This window comes from Sardina pilchardus, chromosome 7 (genome assembly GCF_963854185.1).
Source record: "Sardina pilchardus chromosome 7, fSarPil1.1, whole genome shotgun sequence".
NCBI lineage: Eukaryota > Metazoa > Chordata > Actinopteri > Clupeiformes > Clupeidae > Sardina > Sardina pilchardus.
In genome coordinates, this window is record NC_085000.1 from 21,192,133 (window position 1) to 21,218,190 (window position 26,058).

The window sequence follows — 26,058 nt, forward strand, 5'->3', positions numbered from 1 at the left end:
GAGTCGAAGGAAGAACATTGCACAACAGCCATATTATCAATCATACCCTTGAATTGCTCTAGGGACACAAACTTATCTAATTTTAATCATTTTTACCATTTGTGCCATTTATTTGATGCAAAAAGTGTAAAAGCTCATTTGCCAAATTCAGATTTATTTCAGAAGTTTGAAGAGATATACAGTCCCCTCTGTTGGAACACATGCTAAAGTTGACTATATAAAATCATCTTTTAGAAATTGATCTTAATGCCTTAAATGAAAAAAATGAGGAAATATCCAACCTTTAAGGACATCAATTTTCTTTGTGAATGAATAATGTATCGGAAATATATAAATGTTTTCCTTAAAATACAGGGGTCATAAAACGCCTATGTTAATGTGTTAAAATTCCCATAGAGGCAGGCACATTTTTATTTTCTTATTTTTTAAATGCCAGTTATTTCATGGATCCAGGACACTATGCACCCTGATAAAGTCCCCTTGGCCTTTTTTAAAATAATCTCACATCATCACATACCCTTCACCATACCAAGAAATTGGCATGGTTTTATTTTAGCTAGCCTATTAGCTGGTTTCATTCTCATTGAGCTCATGGGTATGTGATGATGTGGGGTTATTTTAATTCCAAAGTATTTTTAAGGACGTTAAAAGGATTCACAATGTTGACAAATCACCTCTTAAAATGTTTGACTTATCTTTTATTGAGTCAGTTTCAATTTTTGCCTTGACCTACTGGTTTGGCAACCTGTGTGGCACAAACTAAAATAGACTGGGCAGAACTGTTACTGTCGGTCAAAAGATAACTAGCACTGACCTCAATAGCATTGGGTATGTGTATGAGGTCAGAGCCACACGGAGAGCAATGGCCATTCTGGCACTCTGACCCACTCACTCCACTCAGAGGTTTGCCCTCTGCCATCAGGGAGAAGGTATACTTTTCTTAAGCAGGCCAGGTCTAATAGATACTTAAAAGCATTTGTCCCAACAGCTGTTAGGTTTCTTAACAAGTTATACATCAAGTTTACAGTTTTACAGGTTTGTATGTGTATTGTTTTATATTGTCATTTATTTATTATCTCTTGTTTTTGGTTGAATGTAGTGCTGACTACTGACTGTACACCAAATTGCCACTATAAGGGACAATAAAGACTATCCTTTCCTATCCCATCCTATATCCTATCTATTCCTAATAACTGATTTATAAGTGTTTTTTCAGAATGTTGTTGTTCAATGCAACATAATTCAACCACAGAGGGGCAGCGTTTCATTCTTTATAGAAATATCTTCAATCAAGTGGAAATTTGCTTTGAAAAGTTAGCATGGGGTTAAATCTGACAGACTGCTATTTTGGTATGAGTGGATGTTGGCGAACACAGCGCACGCCCAATTCCAACCAAACATCGGCGTCATTATCACTTAGAATTTAATCATCCACCTACAGTAGGCCAATCATTTCAAAATATGTATGGTTTTCGTAGCTTATAGCAATGATACTACTGGTAATAACACACAGTCCACTAAATTTCCTTAGGCCTACATATGTCTCCTTCTGCTATTTTAAGACGTTTACAGGTGCATGCGGCACAGAGATAAGGTGGGATATGACTGGCACACATGTTTATACCTCGGCAGACAGCACTTGAGCTTTTAAAACTCAGCGGTTGTATGAGACAGTCACGGTGAGCTCCGCCCATGATACATGTGCTTCGCCAGCCCCCCCCGCCTCCCCCCTCCTTATCACACGTCGTGTTTTGCATAAAATGTGTGTCAGTAGGGCAGCGCTCTCCCTGGCACATGCAGCGTGCACATGCAGTAGGGCTTTACTGCACACGTCCCACGGTCGAATAAGCGCGTCCAGCTCACCGTGGCATTAGACACCGGCCAATGAGAATGCACGGAGGGAGAATGAGGGAGGGAGACAAGCAGAGGAGTTCAAGGGATACCTAAAGTGAATGCGTTAACCGGCTGTCACAGAGATAACAGAAGTTGAAGGGGTATTCAAGTCAGTCACTTCCTAATAGTGGTCAGAGTGTGTGTCAGTGGGTGTTTTTGCTCAGTTCAGCCTCCGAGGACCTTGGATGCCAACGCACTTCATATGTACTAGGCTACATCACCTCAATCTGAATCTTCCAGAATTTTATAGTTGACAAACGGCAGACGCGGCACAGGTGGATTCACCTGAGACACGACTTGGAAGTCTGTTTCTGCTATCACTGACGTGACTGGCGCCCAACTCATGCCCTGTGCAGAAAGCTGTCTCGGACTTTTTTTAGGAAGGCGTTTCATGCACATCTATTTAATGACATTCTCAGCTGATTCAAGTAAACGTCATTGCATGCCTTTTGCGACAAATAGACAGCTCGTTTGAAATCAGCAATCCTACAAAGAACTTTCCGAAGCACAAGATGGATAACAGTCCTGGTAAGTTGAATTGCTATTAATAGTGTTGTTGTTGAAGTCACTGTCCATCAAAGCCTTACATTTCTGTTGTTGTCATTGTTGTTGTTACTGATTATTAGTCATTCTATATCTTGTCATGCTGAGCATGAGCGCATCTTTGACAATTTGTCTGCAGTGGAGATTGTTTTGGTATTTATCTATTTCATTATTGCTAAATGGGCTGGCATAAGGTACTGTATGTGGTCTGTATCAGTAGCTTACAAATCAGACTGCTGAATTCACAACAAAACTGAAGAATGGCATGTACAAAATCAGCATTTCAGAACTCAGGACAATTTCGGTTTGTCTTGACCTAGTGACAATGTCCAAGTAATTTATATGGGCTAGATATCAATCATGTTGACGCATCACATCACATGGTGCAGCCCATATGAATCATGAGCAATCACGAGCTGTCAAATCCTCCTTGATTCCAGGCTGAATGGTAGGTAGGCTAGGCTACTGCTCCCGTACGGACGCGTATAGAGCACCATAGACGGCACGCTTGGATGAGCTATCCACTTCCTGTCTCTTCATGAAAACAAACTCACGTGTTGCATAGACTAGAGCAGTCTCACAGGCTACAAGCATTGACTCTACACTTGCTAGTTCTAAGGTTATAGAGCCTGTTTAAAACAGTCGATGTGTATTAGATCAGAGAGGGTTAAAGCAGAGGATCTTTGATTAGATGTAGCATTAGATTTAGTTTGAATAGCCTACTGCATTTCAATCGGCCATTCCAGCCAGTACGATTGGTGAAGGTGTTGGGGCGTTAACTTTCAGCCATTGGAAACTTAATTTGAGCCTGTTAGCCTAATATTAACTTTCTCTTTCCCTGGGAGTCTGAGAAAGTCACGACAGCCATGTAGGTTAATGTAGCTTACTTCAGGCAAGCTGTTCATGTCGGCAAGCACATTAAGCTGCTTAGGCTACGCGATAGTGTTTCCCATGGGAGGCGATCCAAGGCTGCTGACGCGTTGGGCACCTAGTGCGCTCCTGGGTTAATTGACTAGTGACTCATTTACAAGAGCTGCAGTCACGTTCCTCCGCAGGTGATGGGAATATTGTCCCATGTTGAACTGGGCGCATTCTTTACACTCAGTTGAGCTGACCAAAAACCTGAACCGGACATGTGATTCCAGTGCGTTCTCTACAGTGATTCCACTGCGTTCAGAGCATAGACAACAGATACACATTATTGAGTGACAAAATCTTGCGCTGTCTGGGGCAGACCTTATTTGTGGTGTAAGATATTTGAGAAGACTATCATAGATTAAATATTTTATACTTTAGATAATGTTTTTCTAAAGGGTAAAAGACAGCTGTGACCTACAATAACGATGTAACCAACTGGTGGCAGAATGATGGCACTTTTAACCTTTTCATCCATTTATAATTACCAGTTTATTACTGCATATAGGCCTAGGTTAAATGACACATATATTTTCTGTGGAGAACATGCAGAATATGGAGAATATCCCATATATACAAAATATTCTCTTTACACACGATTATACGTTATACAATTATACATTATAGCCTAAGGGGTTTTGGGGAAATGCCTAATGAGGGTAGCAATGGGGTAGGCTACCTTCAATCCCAACCCCATTTATCTCTAGCTATATCTAACATCCTGCACTGTTTAATTGCCCTGCTTAACAACTGAGCAGCGGCTTTTCTGGGGTATGCCTAAGGACCACGGATGCTGGTGAGATCGCAGAGTAATATCTTCCCACAGACGCAGATTCGCCCTCACGTGCATGCACTTGCTCTGCCGCGTGCGGCGCGTGATAGCCAGGCCCTCCCCCCATCGGTTCTTTCACGCACACTTGTGTTTCATGCCGCCCGCGGTGATGTGAACGGAGGAGGTTGGTCAGTGGGTCAGCGATTTCATGCAATAAAAGTAGCTCCAGATCACGTTTCCCCGGCTCATGCAGTTTGTTTTGATTTGAAAGCAGATGATCACGTTCGCCCCATCTAGCCGGAACAGACTACATTCAGCAACATTCGCTTAAAGTCTATCCAGTAGCCTGCGTATTATATGCATATATATAAGAATGTACAGACGTTGTATTCTCCAACAGCCATCTTTTCTCAGACATATAGTGGTCATCATGTCTGAATGAAATGTGATGGCAGTGGAATATATGATCAACTTAATGAATGGATGGTTTTATTAATTAATCAAGCTCTGGACAGTAGGCTATGGCACTGCATATAATTTGGTTTTAGTGACCTGAACAAACATGGGAGAACACAGAGCTGGTGCTTTAGACATTATCCAGATTTGAAAGTTAAAGTGATATTTGGGGATAATTGTATATAATTATGTCATTATTCTTACTGCGCTCTTTGTTTACTCTTGTATTTTATTGCTCTGTTTGTTTTGTGTTCACACTCATTTCCGCTCATTGTGCCAAGTCTGACTGGGGCAGCAGTTCCTGATATGAATGGACAAACTGTGTGCTCCAGACACTCACAGGTTGCTATCAGTCCTCCCTAAATATTTTGCACTGTGATGTGACTGGGCAGAAAGCAGCAACCTTGAGACATGGGTTAAGTCTGGGTGAGGCTTGGGAAGCATGCAGTAGGGAGAGAGCAGGCTAGTGGAGCGGGGTGGGGGGGGGGGGGGGGGGGATTACTGCACCCGTGCAGTGCTCACGTTCCTCTGCCTGCCTACTCTGTGGCAGATTACAGGCTGCATGGGTAGGCTAAGCTGCTGAGATGCGCTGATTCCTCATTTAACACTAGTTGTTTTCACTGGCTCCAGTGCAACTGGGCACTGGCATGGGCATAGACAGCCTGTTAGCCTATAGGTTGCACAAGGCATTCACTCAAGCATGTCTTCTCTAGTCAGATGGTCACTATTTCCATACCACCTGAACACATCCAACTTGTAGTCAAAAATCCCCATGCTTTTGCAGAAGTTATTTATGGAGAGCTGAAGGCCCCGTTAAATGTTATTAATTTATAGATAAATTACCTCGAGGCAAGTCCAATATTAACCACAAAATATAAATAGTGTTTGTAAACAGGGCTTGGCTTCCTCTCTACTATCATTCATTGACCACAGTTCCATGGTCACTCTTTTTTTCAGCATTGTTATTGTCGTAGTAGAATCTCTTGAAAGTATCTCACATGGACTTCCGCAGGTGCACGAGGCAGTGAGTGTGGTTGAGTACTTAGTCGAGGTCATAGGTTTTGGCAAGGCAGGCTAGTTAGTATCAGACTCAGATATGCCCCTGTTGTAAAGTTGAGCTCTTCAGTGTGTCAATAATAAATCCGCCCGGCCCACACGTGCTGGCTGAAGGATTAGACAAACACTTCAGCTACACAAATGCCATGTGCAGCACGAGGAAAGCCTGGAGAGGAGGGGGGTAGAAGAGTCACTGGGATGTTGTAAAATATGCTGTTTCAAATAAAAGCAATGCTGTATGCCATATAAATAATGGACTTCACAGAATGCACTAATTTTCCCATTATTATGGCCTACAAGAGCATGTGACTTGTAATCAAAATATTACTCCTACAATGACGAAATTGTTTTCATATTGTAACATTGTTATTTGTATTTGGCCTAAAGGGCTCTGAATTAATATAAGCTAACTGTTTTAAAAACAATTATGGGCAATTAGTATGAAAGTGTGATAGGCCCTATATTAAATAGGACAATTATTTATGTGGGATAGGAGGAAAGTTGTCATCTGGCTCTCTTGGATCTGAACTTTTTCCTGGCAGGGATTTATCCAATTTGCCAGTGTTTGTTCCAAATGTCAAAGTAGTGAAGCACATTCCCCCAAAACGTGACTCTACTCTCTGGCAGTATAAAGGCTGAATATTGTAACTGTATTCAATAACACCGCATCCTTGGGCGTGCCGCTAGTATTATGGCAGTAATCACAACTCTGACTTGTGATTGTTGTAGATGTATACAACACGAGACTGCGGATTTTCGTAAGGCGGAAACCGTGTCAGGAGTACATGTGAAGCAGCGGTCAGGTGTCATGTTGTTCGCTGGCGCTGGGCAGTATGCCATGGGAGCTGAGCTATTATTGGAGCGAGGGAGGCAGCAGACCTCGCAGACACGTGAGGCCATGTCTCAGCCCATCACAACGCATGAGCAGAGCAGCAATACGAACAAGAAGATGCGGCGTCGGCGTAGCCTACTCAAAAAAAAAAAAAAAACCCTGCTCGCGACTTTAACAAGCTGCTGATTGTTTTACACGAACATGTGAATACCGAAACCCGGCTTTTCACCAAAAAAAAAGAAAAAAAAAAAAGAATGCGAAACGCAGTTGGTTGGCGTGAGCACACGCGCGCTCTGTTGCTGTGCTTCCATCATTATTTTTAGCGATTGCGAGTCGTTTCGCCTCAACGAGCATGAGGCAATGAAGCTGAAAGCATTTGCTCTCCTGCCGGTCAGAGGTTGTGCAAAATTACATCACATAAAACTTCTTAAGACCTCAATGACCCACCAGTGCCAACTATGTTTTGTCTACCTCTTTACATAGTCTATTAGTACTTTAACACAATAGATTTTAAGATCTCCCAGGAAGAAAATTAAGTACATATTTCTATTGGAAGAGTAGGCCTATTTCAAGACTGTAGCTGTTCCAAGGAATTGGTGAAAGTCAGGAGACACAAATTATTAAATCCTTGTTAAGTTGGACATAAAACACAACTTCCATACTTCTGTGATGCTTAAGGCAATGACAGTCCATACTGAAGTCTTCGCCACCTTGGAAGTGGTCTTTACTTTTGTGAATTCAGTCTTTGTAGGTTTTTGCTATTGATTATGCATTTTGGAGATGGTGATTTAATAGTGTTCTCCTTTTTGTGCCTTCAGGGAGTGTGATTCTTTATGCCGGCTCCTCTGGCAGCTCCAGCCCCAGCCCGGGCAGTCCCTCCAGTGGGTACCAGACCCAGTCTCCCTCGTCCCACTCCCAGCCCTCATCCCCAGACGAGGTCACCTTCACCGAGATTGGGGCCTTGAAGCAGCGGGGGCTGAATGGGGCCGCCCCGCTCTCTCCCAAGCTGGTCTTCCAGTTCCCAGAGACCTACAACAACTCTCCTGCTCAGAACACCTACTCCCACCCAATTGCTGGCAAGAGGCCATGCACCTTCACTGGGACTTTCACAAGTAAGTGCCTCATATTGTCTCCTCTCTATCTCTGTCATGGTCCTGATCTCATGTTTTTACCTAAAGTTGTAACAAAATGGCGGTGTTCTCTAATGGTGTATTTTTTTCTGGGTTTGTGTGCAGAGACCGGAGGAATGGTGCTGCTCTGTAAAGTGTGTGGTGACATCGCCTCAGGGTTCCACTACGGCGTGCACGCTTGCGAGGGCTGCAAGGTAAGAAAGACAGGCAGACAGAATGGAGTGGCACTGTTACAGAGACTACAAGAGCCACTCCGTTTTCTGTCTCATTTGTGGTCTCATGCATCTCGTTATCTTTCACTATCTGTCATCAGATCTTATGATGGCTGTGCCAATGTTTCTCATCTCACGCACTCTCTCTCTCTCTCTCTCTCTCTCTCTCTCTCTCTCTGTCTCTTTCTCTCTGCAGGGTTTCTTCCGTCGCAGCATCCAGCAGAACATCAACTACAAGATGTGTGTGAAGAACGAGAAGTGCCTGATCATGCGCATGAACCGTAACCGGTGTCAGCACTGCCGCTTCAAGAAATGCCTTGGCGTGGGCATGTCTCGAGATGGTGAGAGTCATGGATGGGAGGATGTTAATAGGACCCTGCTATAGTAATCAGCACCAGCCGCCAGTTAGTTTACTTTCAGAAGGGGAGGGGTGCAGCATTCAGATGGCTTCCTCTACTTTTCCTCTCAAACCCACTTTCAGTAGCCTGCTCAGTTGTTAACACAGTTTAGCAAGTTCTTTTGGCTAATTTGGGCACATCACTTGTCTTTCTTTTGCCCTCTGCAGTCTCTTCTTCTCTTTGCTCTCTTTCTCTCTCCCTCTGCCTCTCCCACCTTGTATCAGCTGTTTTGTCCTCCCTCTCTCCCTGATCCCCAAGCTCTCTTTCCATCGTGCCTTTTCTGAGACACTGATATATGAGGGTAGGAGGTGGGCAGTCCCTAAAGCTATCTGTCTTCTGGAGAACTGCAGCAAACACAGGAATTATTTTGGGAAACTGGAGCATCTAGCAGCTTGATTACCCCAAATGCCCTTATAGCATCTCAAGCAATTAATGGCAACAATTAAGCAAGAGATGCAGAAATATTAAAAACATCCACCTAGTTTCCTTGCCTCGCGTGTGAGACAGAGCCCCCGTCGTGCATTATCTTCTCAATTGTGATGCCACAAAAAAAATGCAATAAATTATCCCCTTTTGCTAATGAATGTAGCAAAAAAATGAGATGACCCAAAAAAAGCAGCAAAAAAAACAAAACCAAATGACACCAGTATACTTTGCACATCGTGACCTACTTTGTGTGGTTTGGTCCTGTTCTTGTCAGTATGGCTTGCACTTCACCCTGCATCAGCTGTGCATCACATTTTGTCTGAGTTAAATTGCCGTGCCGGTGGAAACAGAAGTGGGCGAGACACTTCACATGGCATTGATGCAGATACAGTGATGGCAGTGAATGTGCATTTGGTGGACGAGGAGGGGCAAACAAGATCTGCAGATAAAAGAGGCATACATTTATTTCACCAATCTGAAACAGAGAAAATAATGTCAAGAAGCCGCGGCCTAGAAACCCCTTTTTCTATTACACGCATTGCAAAAACAGGAAGCCCGTATGCAACTGCCGGCAGCCCACAAGAAAGCAGACGCCCTGATTTGAGTTTGAGATTTGAGTTTTTTTGATGCAGATGTGAGTGACAGTTGACATGATGGCACAGTTTCACTTCCATGGGCAGCATTCTAGTGAAGTCGAGGAGTAACTTCCGCTTGTTTCCGCTGATGCCCCCAAAACGGTAACCCTGCCAGCTATGGCCACAATAGAGCCTGACCCTCTGTTGTTACAGTTGACTGTATACTGTGTATACTGTGGGACAGGGTCAATCTGAATGGTGCAACCATTTGAAGGGGAAAACCCTTGACATCAAGTCAAGTCAAGTGTTTATCACTAACCACCAACCACATCTGCACTCTGTATCAGGAGCGTGTTAGTGTCTTTATTCCCACGGTTAGCATAGTGTACTAATAAGTTATTCTTTTTTAGCAGTAGCAAAAATGGTGATAGTAGCAATACTAATGATCCATTATCAATGTTAACATTATTGTTATGATTATTAATAATAATTAAAATTATGATTGATTATTGTTAGAAGTAATTACAATATATGTTGCCTGAAAAAATGCAAGTAATTTTAGACAGAGGCATCCACAAAGTATAAATAAATAATGTAAAAATACTCCCACTTGCAAAATTCAGCATTTCTATCTCTGACTACACACACACACACACACACACACACACACACACACACACACCGGAGTCACCCTACACGGGCACCTGTCTACTCCAACACTTGTCATCTCACTGTGCCTCTCTCGTTCTGTCGATGTCCCATTTGCCTGCTTCACTGTCCAACTTGGCGCTTCACCCTTGGCTGCCTGACCCGCTGCTCTCGGCCCGTGCTTCTGAAAGGCCCATTACTCTTAAATTCCCCATCCCAGCGTTCAGAGCTGACCCACTGCCCTACTTACCAGACGGGAGATGGTGCAGTAGGAGGAGAGAGAGGAGGAGGAAGGCCATTGGATAGTAGGGGATGAAGCATATGGAAGAGAGAGGGTTGCTATTTTTATCCAGGCCAGCTGACAGATAGATTCTTAAGGGGGGTAGGGGTGGGGGGGGGGGGGGGGTTGTTTTGGTAATGGTGTCCACCACCAGACTTGCACAATCCAGTTAAGAACACAGACGTGCATGCAATGGACCTGATAATAAGCATCCTTATGTGCTCAGTGATTGTGCTTCCTGTTAAATATCATCTCCTCAGGGCCTTCAGTTCATAAGAGATGGGAGTACGACACATTATATGATACTCTATGGATCAGTAATAACACTGAAATAGCACAATGTATTTATTTGACTTTGTATTTGAGATACAGTATATCTAAAACTTGAGATGAAATCAAGATGTCTAAACGTGGTAATTGTTTCTATACACAGCGGTGCGTTTCGGACGAATCCCAAAGAGAGAGAAACAGAGGCTGCTGGACGAGATGCAGAGCTACATGAACAGCCTGAACGAGTCCGCCTCCATGGACATGGAGCCCTCCGTGGTGCGAGAGGCGCCACCCAGCCCCGTGGAGAGCAAAGAGGCCATCGGGGCCATCTCCCGTGCCTACCAGGACATCTTTGTGAGCACTCAGGACCGGTTGAACAAGCGCGTGGAGCTGGGGAGCACCAACAGCGCCCCGGCCTACTTCCAGAACAACCCAGCACCTCAGGACGCCAACCACCATCAGGGCCATGCCAACTCGGCTCCCGTATTCCATTCCACCGCGTCAGTAGGGTACGCGCCAGCTGCCCGCTGTCCAGTAGCTCCGAGCGATAAAAACTGCCCCTTCTCCTCCTCCATGGACAACAGTTGCTATAGCTACCCAACTCCATCCAATCAGAATCGCTGCCCGTCCAATGTCGAGCCAATCAAGCAAGCCGGTGCAACCAATCCTCACCACTATAACCACTCCTCGGCACCGTCCCAAGGCCAGGGGAACACGTGTCCCTGGAAGTTAGCCACAGGCTCTAAAGTGTTGGTGAGTATTTCAAAAGAGTACTTGTCCTGGTATTCATGGCCTTTTGGCTTTATCCCTGACCCCCTACCATGTGCCATCTCCTAATCTTTCTCCTGTTTCCTTCCCCCAGGCCTGTCCCCTGAACGCCTGCCCCGTGTCTGCTCCAGGCTCTTCTAGTCAAGAGGTCTGGGAGTCCTTCTCACAGTGCTTCACTCCGGCTGTGCGGGAGGTGGTGGAATTCGCCAAGGGGATCCCCGGCTTCAAGGACCTCTGTCAGCACGACCAGGTCATGCTGCTCAAGTCAGGCACCTTCCAGGTGAGGCACACTCGCAACATCTTGATCTTCATGTCTATTTGTCCCCTTTACTTATCAATGTGGATTGGAGATTGTTCATCCTTCAGATCACACCTCACACTCTTTTTTTCCTCCCTTGTAGGTGCTCATGGTGAGGTTCTGCTCCCTGTTCAACCCAAAGGACAGGTCAGTGACCTTCCTGAATGGGAAGACGTACCCTCTGACCACCGTGCGGGCACTCGGCATGGGCTCCCTTCTCGACGCCATGTTCGACTTCAGCGAGAAGCTCGGCGCTCTGGGTCTGGAGGCTGACGAGATGGCTCTCTTCATGGCTGTGGTGCTGGTCTCAGCAGGTGAGAAATGAGAGAACAGCGGGAAGAAAACGGAGAGCTTCAGTCAGCAAGTTCTGCTTAGAATTAAACCATTGAAATGAGAAAATGCTTAGGCGGTGTAGTAGACAAAGGGGTTCAAATGCACTTTATAAAGACTTATGACGTTATGAAGTCTAAACATCTACACTTATATACATGTACACAGTACATTATGAATAACACCTTTTTCGTTGCTGTTCCTTTTGGCAGACCGCTCCGGCATCCAGGATATCAGCTCTCTGGAGCAGCTTCAGGAGGGTCTCATTCGCGCGCTGCGGACCCTCGTGACCCGCCGTCGCCCCGACGACAGCGCCGTCTTCCCCAAGCTGCTGCTGCGCCTGCCCGACCTGCGCACCCTCAACAACCTGCACTCCGACAAGCTGCTGGCCTTCCGCATAGACCCATGAAGTCCACTCAGAGAGGGGCTGAGGACGAGCTGCCTATATGGGCATCTTATAGCACTACTCCAGGGGGCAGGACTTCCCCTTGGTGTGGAGGGAGAACTCGGCAAGAGTGATTGTGCTCCCCTAAGCACATGTCTGAGAAAACAAGGAGAAATCGATCAATGTCAACAAAGAAGGAGGACAGGAAAAAACAGTGACTGCATTGTTGTCTCAGCTGGTTGGAGACATGTGTGTAGATCGCACATAGAGAGACATCTGTATTTTTCAAGGCTTCTTCAGATATCGTTAATCCTTTAAGGCATTGCCCTTATGACTCACCATTGTACCCTCCAACAAACAAATCACCTCAAGCCCTCTTTAAGCGGCTGATGTTGAAAACATTGGGAAGGGGGATGAACATTTCCATGCTATCACTCCTTAAATTAAGTCTTCTCAAATCCTCTACTGACAATCTGGAGGGTACCATACTCCCTCCAAGAGACTTTTCAAAGACCAAAAAAAAAGAATGCAGTCATCATCCTTTCCAACCTATTCGTAATGCCACATGTCTATCTAATGCACCCGCTAACACTTTCTGTAGGAAAAGAGCACAGTTATATGAAACATAGGGACCATTCATGATGCGTGTGTCTTTGTGCTTATATTTTAAGAGAAAGGGAACCTTGTACATAAGAGACTTTAAAAATTATAAGATACACTATGATCACATCACACCATTCTCCTGTGTCATACATTAACACTGTTGTGCTAATGTTAAATTGCACACTTTTACATACACTGAAGAGCACACAATGTCAACAGTATTTAATGAAGTGCAAAACACAATGTGTTTTAGAGCCATTTTATGCTGGGAATTAAATATGGCAGCATTTTTCATGTGTTCACTCAAGTCTCAGCTCATAAGAGATTTCTCCTTATTACTCCTGTAATGCATCTGGCCCTTTAAAGAACAAACCAGCAAACATTGTATCTGTCTTGTGCATGTTAAATTTTATAGAATATTTTCGGTGGGGAAAATATCTTTTAACTTTTAAGTGTTTCAACCTTCAAATCTAAACAAAAGATATGAGATGCTACATAAGATTTCAGTGGAAAAGCAGTTCCTTTCGGAGTAGGCATTGTTTGTGGATAAGGAAATAATCATGTTAAAAGTACAAAAGTTTGAGCACATCTGCTTTAAGCAAAGTCCCTCATGAATGTGTACGCTTTCTGCAGAACCTTACTGCATTCGGTTTTTACAGGAAAGTCTTAATATGGGTTGTTGATCTTCACACAGTTAGTGGCAAAAAGTTACTCTCCCAACCCAGAGAATATCTACAAAATTTACATAGAAGAGTGTTCTAATACTTTGTCATATCACTATGATCATTTACCATTTTGACACTTCAAACACTGAACTATGCAATTCATGTATTTTTTCTGAATAGTATAAAGCATAGAACACCATGGAAAACATGTTGTCAAGCAGAGTGCTCAAGCTTTTGTCTGGTATAGGCTATTGAATGTGCAATGATTCTTCTTGTGTGAAGGAAACCTTTCACATCATCCGATGACAAGGTTCTCCAACTTTAGAACTCACAGAAACACCAGCACTTTCGTTGCCTCCTCCATTATACTGAAATATATGAGATAAGGCAAGGGACTGAAGAGAGGAGAGAGAATGATCAAATCAAACCTGATCAGTGAAGACCAGCTTTTTTGCTGTTTTGATTATTGTTATTTGATCCTATTGTACATTTTGTAAATTGTTGTCCTTCCATAGAAACCATATAAATATGAAATGTTATCTTATCTTTGGCATCATTGTTTCTTCCTTCTTTCACATGATACTGTTGCGCATGGGAAGTTAAAAGACACATCGGAAGAGGACCTTGCATGCACACTTAGTGGTAAACATCATTATCATGGCATTATCAACACATATTAGGAAAGTGTTCCTGTAGGCCAATACAACCTCTTTCTCTCAAACAGTCTTTACACAGTTGGACAAGCAGTATAGTAGTGTAGGGCAGGAAGAGATGGATGCACATGCACGCCGTGCTGGAAGGTCACCAACCGCCATCCCAAGGCCATTTTGGAGAAAAATGGGACAGTAACAGACACGTAGTGTCCACATTTATTTTTAGAATACAGGTCTGTTTAAACTTGGGTAGAGGTAGGGGACACGTAAAATGCTGAAAAAAAACAAGAGGTTATCTGCAAAGCCTATAATAGCCCAGTGTGACTGACTGGCCACTCACATTATGGAATATAGGATACCAGGACATTATACGTTATGACAACACACACCATAACGGAATTATTGAAAAGGCAAAGATCAGCTGTCTCAAAACGAAGGGAAACAACTAAGAAACACATAACAAACACACTGTGAAGTGTATGAAGTGTATGTCGAGGGCTGAGAACCAAAGGGGCGTAAGTGACATTTCACCAACTTTACAGGAGAGCCAAAACAAATCTAACTGCTTCTACATGTTCAAATTTAAAGACCTTTGGTTTTTGTTCAATAATTATATATTTAGAAATATGTTACTTCTATAATTTTGTCAGCTAAGAGAGCTCAAGAGCTTTCAGGTGATATATATAACTCAATTTTGACCAAAATGTCACTTACGCCCCTTTGGTTCTCAGCCCTCGATGTTGTCAATGGCAGATGAATCCTTGAGTGCTTCCTCTCTCTAGCTGGGATTCTTCTCATGATATGTTGTCCAGCCCATATAGTGCAGCACTCCAAGATTTAGGACCAGGCAAACGTTTGCTTTTAAGTCTGGTTCCTCTTTCTCTTTTAAGTGGAGAGGCCCAGTGAGCTGCCATGCCAGCATACATTCTCCCGCAGCTCAGCTATAATCTAGTCCAATAAAACATCAAAACCTCTTCCTGCAGCTACAGTATATGTCAGCCATTGAACTACAGCATAATCAGTTTAACAAAATGTCCAGCCACATAAATAATTTGAACCAAAAGGCAAATCGTTGAGCTGATGCATCAAAGAAACACAACTTTAATAGAATTGATAAAATTGAGAGAAATGCTGGGCAGGAGACTGATGAAGAAGCCAAAGCTTAAGGAGAGGGTACTGAAAACAACCTGATGACAAACATCCTGGTAAGTGTACAGACAATATACAACAGGACCTGAAGGTGCAGAACATATGACCAATTCTGCGTACACCAATGGAATCAATAGAACAAGACAGACAAAAGGGTATTTTTTTTAACCCTTTCTAAGAGTATGCTTTCTATATTGATTTGCATAATTTTCTAAATGTTCTGAAAGCAGCAACCCTTCAAAAAAGATATCTGCAGTCGTCAAACTACGTTTTTTGCAGAATTCTGTGCAGCTCTACTAACCGGTGTCAAATAGCCAGTGGAAACCAGGTCACATACCCACCCAAATTCATTTTGACACCAAAGCTATTTGCCCCATAAACATATCAAAAGTCAGCAAAAATGCATCTTGGTTCTGAAAGGGGGGAATTGGCCTGCAGATGGTCAAAGGTCTAGAAAAGCAGTCTTGGGAAATGGCTAAGATATAAATTATATCAACAACATAATGACAAACTTCACTTGCTCCAGTTTACTTCAGAAAGCCAGGGTACCAATTCACCTCCAGGCCTAACATCTAAAAGGCCTATTTAGGAGTGGGACAAGAATTTGTTAATAATGCCAACCTGTTACTACACTCGGTCAACTCATTTTTCTTATGGTTATGGTATTACAATAATAACATAGCTAAATGTAATAATTGTACACAATTTAAATGTTGTATAAAGGAGAGTAGCAATAATAAACAACGTCAATTCAATCAATAGCTGAAAATAATTAAAATACCATAATATACAAACCATAATGCATAAGAAACGTCTAATAAAAGAAAAAGAAACCGCTTCTCCCTCACAATCCCATCACCAGATTTAAAGCTTCAACATATAGCCAAGCATGAGACTGCAGGCCTGAGGGTTGGTTGACAGATCTAACCAGCTCTGCAGCAAGCCAATGATGTTAGGATGCCACCCTGTGGTGAAATGTAGACATAGCCGTAAATAAATTTGACCTGAATAATGATATTTTCGTTACACTGATCATTATCGTCATGCACATATACGAACGGAAACACTAATAAGGAAAAACACAAAAGAAAATTTAGCCCAAAACAATGCAATGGAAAACCAGAGCCATATGTATCTACTGGTAGGCTCTGTGGTCCACGTCTTCTTGACCAATCATTCGTCATTACGCTGCGCAAAAGCTCGTTCCAGGAAGTCAGCTTGCCGGATGCACTACAGTATACACAAAGTATTAGTCGATAACTCTTGATCGTCTTTTTTGTTTTGTTCCACTTGTTCCTGACATGGGGTTTAAATAGCAAGAATTTCTTGACAGTTCTTTGCAAAAATGCTGCTCGCGACTGATCATCTGGTAAGGCAGTTTCCTAACCTAATAAAAGGTTATCAGGATAGGGAGTGACCTGCATGCATGCCAACAACACAAGGACCACGTAGCTGCTGTGTGATGTAGTGTACGGCCGAATATAGCTAGGCTACATGGTGGTGTGGTATGTAATCAGCTGAGCCCATAACGTTAGTCGTTTGCAAACCTGCTGGCTAATGGGCTTACGTCTACTAACGTTACGTTATCGTTATCGTTTTTCAGACACACTATCTGCCTTGATGTAGATAACTTGGACCTTGGCTCACTGAATAACAGAGAATGTCTAATAATGGCCGTAGACGGGCTCTGATAATGCCTTTAGTTTTAATAAGGTAATTTCTGTGTGGCTCACATTCGCCTACTTTCATATCACGTGTCTGAAGAAGATGTGTTTTGTTGTCCTTCCACAGTTGTCAATGGAGCCCCATCGAGCAAGATTGAGACAATGAGAAGATTAACACAGACAGGACTGACGACCTGCGGAATCCCTTTTTCTTTGCTTGACTGACACTGACTGGCAGCATGTTTGTAACTGCTTATCTGGCTCTTGTGGTTTTGGCCGGCCTCTGCATCGGTCTAGAGCTTGCCTCTCGTCGACTGTCACCACAACAAGCAGCCACAACCACCGTCGCCAACCCTGCATTCTGCCGCTTCCAGTCTCTCTTCCTGCGGGGCTACCTGCTGGCCCTCTGGGCAGACTGGCTCCAGGGCCCCTACCTGTACAAGCTCTACCGCCACTACAGCTTCCTGGAGTCTCAAATAGCCATATTGTATGTGTGTGGGCTTGCTTCCTGCGTACTTTTTGCCCCTGTGGCCGGCTGGCTCCCACAAGCGCTAGGCCGTAGACGCACATGTCTGATATTCTGCCTGGCGTACTCCGCCTGCTGCTTCACCAAACTGTCACGGGACTACTTTGTGCTGATCCTCGGACGCGTCCTTGGTGGCCTGTCCACCTCCCTGCTGACCACTTCCTTTGAGTCATGGTACATCCACCGGCACGTGGACGTTCATGACTTCCCTAAGGAGTGGATCCCGGCCACCTTCGGCAAGGCGGCTAACTGGAACCACGGCCTGGCTGTCTGCGCTGGACTGGTGGCTAACCTGTTTGCGGAGTGGCTGGACCTGGGTCCGGTGGCGCCCTTCCTGCTGGCCATCCCAGCCCTGGCAGGCTGCGGCTGGGTGGTGCTGACCGACTGGGGCCAGGAGGAGAAATCGGAGGGCGCTGCTGAGGGCAGAGATAAGAACGGGCCCCTGCTCGGCGGCGCCCCCCACGCCGGACTGTCCTCTGCGGGCGGACGCTCGTCGGCGCGGGCACGCTTCTGGCGCAGCTGCCTGGAGGGCCTGCGCTGCCTGCTGTCGGACCGGCGCGTGCTGCTGCTGGGCGGCGTCCAGGCGCTCTTCGAGAGCGTGCTCTACATCTTCGTGTTCCTGTGGACGCCCGTGCTGGACCCGCACGGGCCGCCGCTGGGCATCGTCTTCTCGTGTCTGATGGCGGCCGGCCTGGCGGGGTCCATCCTCTTCCGGCTGGCGACGTCGACCCGCTACCGGCTGCAGCCCGCTCACCTGCTGTGCCTGGCCGTGCTGCTGGCCTTCTTCTCCTTCTTCATGCTCACCTTCTCCACGGCCCCCGGGCAGCCGCGGCCCCACGAGTCCCTGCTGGCCTTCCTGCTGCTGGAGCTGGCCTGCGGCCTCTACTTCCCGGCGGTCAGCTTCCTCCAGGGCCGCGTGATTCCCGTGGAGCTGCGCGCTGGCGTGCTGGCCTGGTTCCGGCTGCCCCTGCACCTTCTGGCTTGCCTGGGGCTCCTGGCACTGCACGGGGAGGTTTCGGGCACCGGAGGAGGAGAGGCAGGAGGGGGTACCCGGCACATGTTTGCGGGCTGCGCTGGCATGATGCTAGCTGCCCTGCTGGCCGTGGTGAGCCTCTTCACTCTAGGGAGGAACGATGCAAACCTTCGCCTGGAGGGTACTCGTGGAGAGGGAGAGATCTGATTACTGTCGGGGAGGGAGAGGAAAGATGATGAGGACCATGAATGAATTTCGACTGAATATTGACTTAATACATTTCTGCATCTGAGTTACCCTCTGTTAGCCAGTGACACACACATTAAAGATTTTTCTTTTTTGTTATCTTACAGAGAAGCTGTCTTTGTTTGTACAAGCTCAAGTGTTATGCCTTGATCTTTTTGGAAAATAGGATCTCCATTTATATACAGGTTATGTCAATGAAAAAAATGCTGAGCCAACAAAGTGTGCAGTTTCTCTGGGAATACTGATGGAAGGGGTGAGCCTTTCTGGTGTCTTTTGTTGAGTCCTTGGTTAAAATATAGTGTACGTTTTAACAAAAGGGTCTGCTAATGATTTTAAAGATAAAAATAAGCAAATGCAACTTCTTGCAGACTGCTGACTGAACCTTTAAAACTTTAGCTAATGGGGTTGAACAAAAATGCTGCATTATCAGTTTAGGAATTACAGCCATTTTTATACATTATCATTCCATTTTTAAGGCTCAAAAGTAATATGGCATTTGTAAGCCTCTGGTGAATTAAGTGTTAGTCAATTTGACATTTCAAGAATTGATTGCATCAAGAACCTCAATTTGTAACAGGCTAGTTCTTCAAGGCTATTTCTGGAATATCATGGAATTTTGGAAATTCTATTCCAGATAGGGAAAGTTGGGGAATTTGAAAGTCATGGAAGTTTAAATGTTCTTGCTAAGATTAAATCATTAATATGAATATATTTCCACACAGAATTGGTGTACCGGTATATCTGGTTATTGGCTTTACTGCTTGCTTGAGTAGTTGTGGTTAGTCCAACTTTGTTTATTCAATGCCCATTTAGTCATCTCCCGCTCAAAAAAAGGAAACGATTCTTGAATGCAAGAAATGTTATGACAAAATGTTAATTTTGGGAAAACAAATGGCTCTATTGACTGTCTAGTCTATATTTTCACTTACTTTTGTATTTATAATAAACCCTCAAAATAGAAACACAGAAAAATCTATTCTAAACATAGCAACAAAAATGTTCATTATAATCATAATATCTAGCTTTCATGTAACCGTCTTGCCACCCCCCTTCCCCCCTTCCCCTGTTTATGAAACTCAATAAACAGTTGATAGCAAAAAAAAACAATTATGATCATAATAGAACATTGGCTGTTTAGATTAGCATTTACTAACTCAATATGAGTATAATTTTCAGAGATCAAGGTCAATAAGAAGTTGTGAGATTGTTAAATAATAACAATTATAATAATAATAATAATAATAATAATAATAATTAAAGGATTGATGCAAACTCTTCTGTGAGCATCCCTCTGCTTAGCCTTGCTGCAGTACAATAATTCTAGATCTCTCTCGACTGAGTGTTGCGTCACTGATTCACAGACTGTAGCACATTAAAGATACCCCTCTGTGGCAGCCAACTTGGTACAGTCCAAGCCCATTTCAATGAGTCTGCTTCACCTGGATGTTGCTAGAATGTGCTGTTTTGGGTGAGGGAGGGGGTCGCTGTGTGGGAAAGGCAAAAAAGCGAGGGCTGTGCTGAGTGAGGATTAGTCGACTGCGAGCATCACAGGGGTTTTCATCTGAGCTGCGTAGTAAGGAACCACTGCATTAGCCCAGACACAGGGACACTATCTACGGCATCAAAATAAATACCTGAAGCAAAGAAACTGCAGGTGAACTAGGTGGTGAGGGGAGCCAGTGTCAATATCGTGAACTCATAAAGCGAAGGAGCCTCACACAACAGAGTCATCATGACTCAGGGCAAGGTAAGCACACTGGAACCTATACTGTACTGTCACACATGCAATATTTGAATACTGACCTGTCAGAAGGGCTGGAATATCTTCTCTGTTTTTCAGCAGGCTGTGTTATGTGATAGTTCATGGTTTACTTATGCATCTGCCTATAGTTTTCTGGTAACAGAAGGTCAATGCACTTTCTATAGTCAAATGAGTGCGTATCAGCCAACAGACCACAGGCACACTCAGGTGATGTTTTGTTTTCACAGCTGCTGGATTGATCCAAGATTGCTGTGCCCATGTGGTTGTTTACAGCTAATCGACTAGTGATGAGCTTCTACATGTATATTTGGTTTCACTGTAAATGAAGAGTCATTATTCAAGAATATGTATTCAATTAAGGGCAAATATGTATTCAATTAAGGACAAATTGGTATTGGATTTGGTGTGCAGTGCATACAGATTTAATCCATCACTGTGTTTTGAAATAGTTATGGCTATTTCCATTACAGTTTTCATACTCAAAGCTTTCACAAAGCCATATGCCAACAATAACAATAATTGGCAGTATTGTTGGTGTTCAAAGCATTCCAGAAGTAAATGTAACTTAGTTGAGTGGACCTTTTAAATGGAGGTTGAGGAAAGCAGAGACTCTTTTCATGGACTGTATGAATAAGACTCATTTGACTATAAGCTCATTTGTAACAATTTGTCATTTGTTTGCATTAAGGGCCAGCCACGTACTCTTACAGTAATTATTAATTTACTGATTTTGGATCAGTTACATTAAGTCATCCCTCACCCACAGTACGTGCAGTGCACACTGGGAACATTATTTATCAATGAGGAAGGTTACCAGAGGATGTCACACATGGAATGTCTGACACCCCGGCACTTAAGGTAGTACGGCATTGACTCAAAGTACGTCATTGACTCAACTGGATGCCACTTTTATGACCAAATTTTGATACAGGACACATACGCAGGACTATACCAGGCCTATTAATGTCATCTGTTATGTGCTGTCCATTGTGATAGTTTTCCATTTCATGCATGGTGAGGAAGATGAGCCTGAGATGGTAATTGCGAGAGTAATGAAAGCCAGATAGCCATATGGTCAGGCAGTGGTGTTGCGTAATAGCCCAGTTGCACAGGGAGCTGCATCTGGACCGGCTGCTGCTCTGGGCAGTTGGCTCCGGTCAGAGCCGGCCTCAGCATCAGTAGGATGACATAAATATGAGATTGGGGTCATTTTGGGTCAAATCACTATACTCCTCAAGGTCTCTGATCATTGATGGTTTCTCATCTATACTTGCAGCTGTCGGTGGCAAACAAAACAAACCATGGCTCTACTGCAGAGACTGTGCCCCCAGCCCCTCCAACTTATGAGGAGGCCACTGCAGGTAAGGCATCTTGCGCCACACAAGATCTGACATGTTTCATTACTCGTCTCTTGGTAATGTTTATAAAGTGCAATGGGATAACTGCCTTAACAATCTGAATGACACTTGTTATGGTTACAATAGAAACAAACAAGCAAAAACATCAAGTAAACACAAGTAAACAATGTATACCATATTAATACCATTAACTGCCCCTGTGTATTAACCTCAAAGCTGAAGAAATTTTGCTAAATCAATGTGTAAGCTGTGGCTATAGTTGGGAAATAAGGTATTCCAGTTCTCTATAATCTTATCGTAGTTTTAATTGAAACAACTGAAGTCCGTTGGAAATGGTTAGACATGACTTGCTTGGTTAGATTTGCTTTCATGCTGTTCATCTTTAGGTGGCAGTCCTTCCTATAGTGGGGCTTATCCTGGCGATGGGGAGATGCTTACAGAATTCAGCTGGGATGACAAGAACATCAGAAGGGTGTTCATTCGAAAGGTCACATCTCATAATAAGGATAATAAGTGGTTTTAGACACATTATGTCCTTATATTGTTTAATTAATATGTTTTTCTGTCTTTTTTTAGGTGTATGCTATACTGATGATTCAGCTCTTGGTTACCCTAGTCATTGTGTCTGTGTTCACTTTCTGGTAAGAGCATTGAACATCACAGGGAGAACAAGAGATATTCAAATGTAGAAGATGATGAAGTGTGTGCATGTGTTATGTAGAGGTTATAAGGTTATGAGGTAATGAGGTTGTTGCTTGGTCTTTTTCAGTGACCCAGTGCGGGAGTACATTCAAGCCCACCCTGGGTTTTACTGGGTGTCTTAGTAAGTACCATTTCTATCCAAATAGATGAAAGTATAGAGTCATCAGATCATCAATTACTCATCCACATTGTTCTTATGGTGTTCCTTAAATGTTGATTGTTCCCTCTTAACAGTGCGGTGTTCTTTGTCACCTATTTGACCCTGTCCCTCTGCTCTGGACCCCGGTAAGTTTTAATAGTCAGCAGGCTTCTTTGACCATATCTGATTCACCACAAACATCACAATGTCTCACGTTCTCCTTTTGTTTTGTTTTAAGGAGACAATTTCCTTGGAATCTCATCATGTTAACAATCTTTGTAAGTAGAGAAGGTTTATATCAAGTCTGTTGAAAGTATAATTAAAAATATTTGACCGGATTTACAGAAAGCTCAGAAGATTTTTCCACAAAGGCAGAAAACATTAAATGCTCTCATTTCTGACTAATCTTTGTTTACTTCTGTCTATTAAAATCAAATCTCTCCTGTTCCAGACTCTGTCTCTCTCCTATATGACAGGAATGTTGGCCAGGTATAGTGTTTAGATTGTTTGCTTGTGCATACTTGATGTTTTTGTTTGTTTGTTTGTTTGTTTTTTGCACTTGTCTGCCAATTTTGCATGCTTGCTCAACTCAGACTCTGAGTGTGGCTTTCATGATGGCTTTCACATGCAGGTAAACATGCATTGCTTTAGGCCTGTCATAATACTTGTCCTCCTTTTCCATTTCATCCGAAGCAAGCATTAACTGATTTCATTTTTGTTAATGTAGAACATGGGCATTCTATGAAAAAAATTGTAATTATTTAATAAAATAGAATGTTCTCTCTCGCCCCCAAGTTTTTACAACACCAAGTCAGTCGTATTATGCCTTGGGATCACAGCTCTTGTGTGCCTTTCTGTAACAGTCCTCAGTTTCCAAACCAAGGTGAGGTTTGTTTTTGTAATTTGTTATGTAATGTATAGCAGTTCAGCAGTTAACACTTTCTGCTTTAGTTACTGATTATTAAAGCTCTGTAAGGTCAAATATGAATAAGAACTCATTTTGTTGTTCTCTTCATTCTTTCTTATAGTTTGATATCACTTCATGCCAAGGTGTGCTGTTTGTATTCAGCATGACCATGTTCATCGGTGGACTAGTCCTGGCCTTCGTCCTGCCCATGGGCTATGTAAGGACTTTAGGCCTAAAGACAAGACAAATTGAAGATATTACTTAAGCTTTTGTTTAACATATTGATCTATATTATTATCAAATTAAAACATATATATAAAGATATATATATATTATTATTATTTAAAACAAATGTTTTAAATCTACTCTGTCACCCTTCAGGTTCCCTGGTTGCATGCTGTCTATGCAGTTTTAGGAGCACTCCTGTTTACCATGGTGAGTCCAGTTCCATTCTGTTCATGGGCTGCAGGGGCACCACCAAGGGGTGGCCAACGGTGGCCACGACCACCTCAACGTAAAACTAGTCTGGCCACTAATAATGGCACAGGTTCCTATCGCACCAGAGGTTTTTTTTTTAAGTTCCTAGAGCATATCGTTCCTAGAACCCTTTTTTTTCTCATGTTCAGGCAGGACAGATTTGGGGATTATTGAGTGTGTGTGTGTTTGCCACCCCAATATTGGCAATGGTTCTCTGGCCACCCCGGTTAAAATGTTCTTGGGGTGCCACTGCTGGGCTGGCTCTACTGCAGGCTATGTCTGAAACATGTCCTCACTGCTTGTTCTCTCTACTCCAGTTCCTTGCATTTGACACCCAGCTATTGATGGGCAACAAACGCTACACCCTAAGTCCCGAGGAGTACATCTTTGCCACCCTCAACATCTACACGGATATCATCTACATCTTCTCCTTCTTCCTACAGTGGACTGGCACAGAGCGGGACTGAGATGTCTTGTTGTGGCATCCAATTGTACACCCTGTAATGCACTTTCCTGTGGTCCACACCCCCTTATCCCTCAAAGTTACAGTGTTCCTGTTCTCTCCAGCATGATATGGCTGTCTAGTACACTGTCTTGTGTGTTTAGCTCTTGTACTGACATCCCTCCAGACCTGACATGTCATTCACATGTAGGGAAGCTGGGGTTACATTAATTGGTTTTAAAGGGGACCCTAAATATAATGGCCTCTCTTGTCAGTGGACTCACATTTTTGGGGCACTATACTTGAAGTGTACTCTCATCTAGAAAAGAGAGATTCCATTATCTTGTGCAACAGCATTCTTGGAATCACTTTTAACCTTGATGTCATGTGGAACTTATCATGGTGTTGGAAAAACAGTCATTCTTCTAATTTCATGACATGCATGCATTAATTCATGGGTACCTCTGTGCAATACAACAGCTTACAAAAAAGAGAGTTGCAGAAGTATACAACATTGTAAAATGGTAGCTTAGTCTCCGGCCTGACATCTGCACAGTGTTTTGTAGAACATTTGCTCCCAGTGCATGTAGACTAGAGTGGATGTCAAGAGAATCATTGGGTGTGATGTTTAATGTGGCTCTATGTGGCTGCTTTGGGTTAATCAACAAACTACATTTGCTAAACTGCACTTTAACTGTTACTGTGTTGTTCTCAGTTGCCTTCACTGCCTCACTGTCAACACCCTGTTTCCCTGATATGAAGTGTTGGTAGCCTAGTACTTCTTTTATGGACATTCTCTGTTAAAAAACAAGACTAATGTAGGTTTACAGAAGTTGATTATTAAGTAAAAGCTGAGCATGGTTGGGACTAATGCATGTGGACAGTGCCTCTAAATGGAGGATGCTTTTGGCTCCTCTGGAAAATGTTAAAATGGTCTATTTTTATTGCTGTGTAGCCTTTCTGCATATTTAAGAAAGGATCTTTGGCAGTTTGATCAGATTAAATCAATGATTTATTGAAATATTTGACAGTAGGCCTATACTGTTTTTCTTTTGTTTGTTTGTTTTTTAATACCTCGGCTATACCAAAAGATGTGTATATATTGTCAGGTTGAAGCCATGGCCACTTTTGCAAAAGACTAGGCTTTTCTTATTGGCTAAATATGTATGTAGAAAGTAGGCCTATGTGTTAATTAGCATATGGTTTAAACTGTAGGCCTATTTGAAAAAAATGCTGTATAATTTCTGAGCCCCAAATTTAAATGTGCCAAAGCATTTATTTTAGATGGCATTTAAAATAAGTTTGGTGAGGTTTCAAATATGCAGCTTTGTTACAGCCTATTTGATAGGCTAGGATAGGCGCAGCACAGACTTTTCTGGTAAATTCAAGAAGTAGACTGTAGGTTATGCTACGGATTGATTTAACAGTTGGTTTCTTGTCATTGAAAACAAAATTATTTTGTTAGCTTTTATTTAAAGATGTGAATGTAAATGTTGGCCTACATTAATTTTTCACAGTGGTTGAAATAAAATAATGAGATGGACTACCCAGGCCTGTGTGATGTTATATTTAGGCTAACACACATATGAACACTTTTCATAAACG

At 43.2% G+C, this 26,058-nt stretch overlaps 3 protein-coding genes across 4 annotated transcripts; all 3 read left to right on the forward strand.

The window, feature by feature from the left end:
* The first annotated feature begins 1,784 nt into the window (after positions 1–1,784).
* On the forward strand, positions 1,785–13,999 carry nr1d4a (nuclear receptor subfamily 1, group D, member 4a). Its single transcript, XM_062541227.1, has 8 exons — positions 1,785–2,421; positions 7,286–7,579; positions 7,703–7,791; positions 8,006–8,150; positions 10,570–11,159; positions 11,269–11,454; positions 11,576–11,786; positions 12,015–13,999. Exons 1-8 carry the CDS (start codon positions 2,406–2,408, stop codon positions 12,209–12,211), a joined length of 1,728 nt encoding a protein of 575 aa, XP_062397211.1. The 5' UTR covers positions 1,785–2,405; the 3' UTR covers positions 12,212–13,999.
* A 2,441-nt stretch (positions 14,000–16,440) lies between these two features.
* mfsd5 (major facilitator superfamily domain containing 5) lies at positions 16,441–18,765 on the forward strand. 2 transcript variants are annotated; one of them, XM_062541228.1, is made up of 2 exons: positions 16,441–16,626; positions 17,049–18,765. In XM_062541228.1, the coding sequence occupies exon 2, from the start codon at positions 17,161–17,163 to the stop codon at positions 18,625–18,627; it is 1,467 nt and encodes a 488-aa protein (XP_062397212.1). In that variant the 5' UTR covers positions 16,441–16,626; positions 17,049–17,160; the 3' UTR covers positions 18,628–18,765. The 2 variants fall into 2 exon arrangements, with proteins under 2 accessions (XP_062397212.1, XP_062397213.1); XM_062541229.1 differs by lacking the exon at positions 16,441–16,626 and adding an exon at positions 16,688–16,762.
* A 1,438-nt stretch (positions 18,766–20,203) lies between these two features.
* LOC134087624 (protein lifeguard 2-like) lies at positions 20,204–25,999 on the forward strand. Its single transcript, XM_062541231.1, has 12 exons — positions 20,204–20,413; positions 21,705–21,789; positions 22,173–22,273; positions 22,363–22,427; positions 22,556–22,609; positions 22,723–22,773; positions 22,866–22,905; positions 23,079–23,116; positions 23,423–23,510; positions 23,656–23,751; positions 23,916–23,969; positions 24,329–25,999. The coding sequence occupies exons 1-12, from the start codon at positions 20,399–20,401 to the stop codon at positions 24,476–24,478; spliced, it is 837 nt and encodes a 278-aa protein (XP_062397215.1). The 5' UTR covers positions 20,204–20,398; the 3' UTR covers positions 24,479–25,999.
* Positions 26,000–26,058: the final 59 nt, after the last annotated feature.

Bases quoted from the DNA above. Each gene is read 5' to 3' on its own strand.
- nr1d4a (XM_062541227.1), top strand. The intron at 7,580-7,702 runs GTAAGTGCCTCA...GTTTGTGTGCAG, and splicing joins CTTCACTGGGACTTTCACAA to AGACCGGAGGAATGGTGCTG. The intron at 11,455-11,575 runs GTGAGGCACACT...CCTCCCTTGTAG, and splicing joins TCAAGTCAGGCACCTTCCAG to GTGCTCATGGTGAGGTTCTG.
- mfsd5 (XM_062541228.1), top strand. From the start codon at position 17,161: ATGTTTGTAACTGCTTATCTGGCTCTTGTGGTTTTGGCCGGCCTCTGC.
- LOC134087624 (XM_062541231.1), top strand. The intron at 22,428-22,555 runs GTAAGAGCATTG...GGTCTTTTTCAG, and splicing joins GTGTCTGTGTTCACTTTCTG to TGACCCAGTGCGGGAGTACA. The intron at 23,511-23,655 runs GTGAGGTTTGTT...TCTTTCTTATAG, and splicing joins TCCTCAGTTTCCAAACCAAG to TTTGATATCACTTCATGCCA.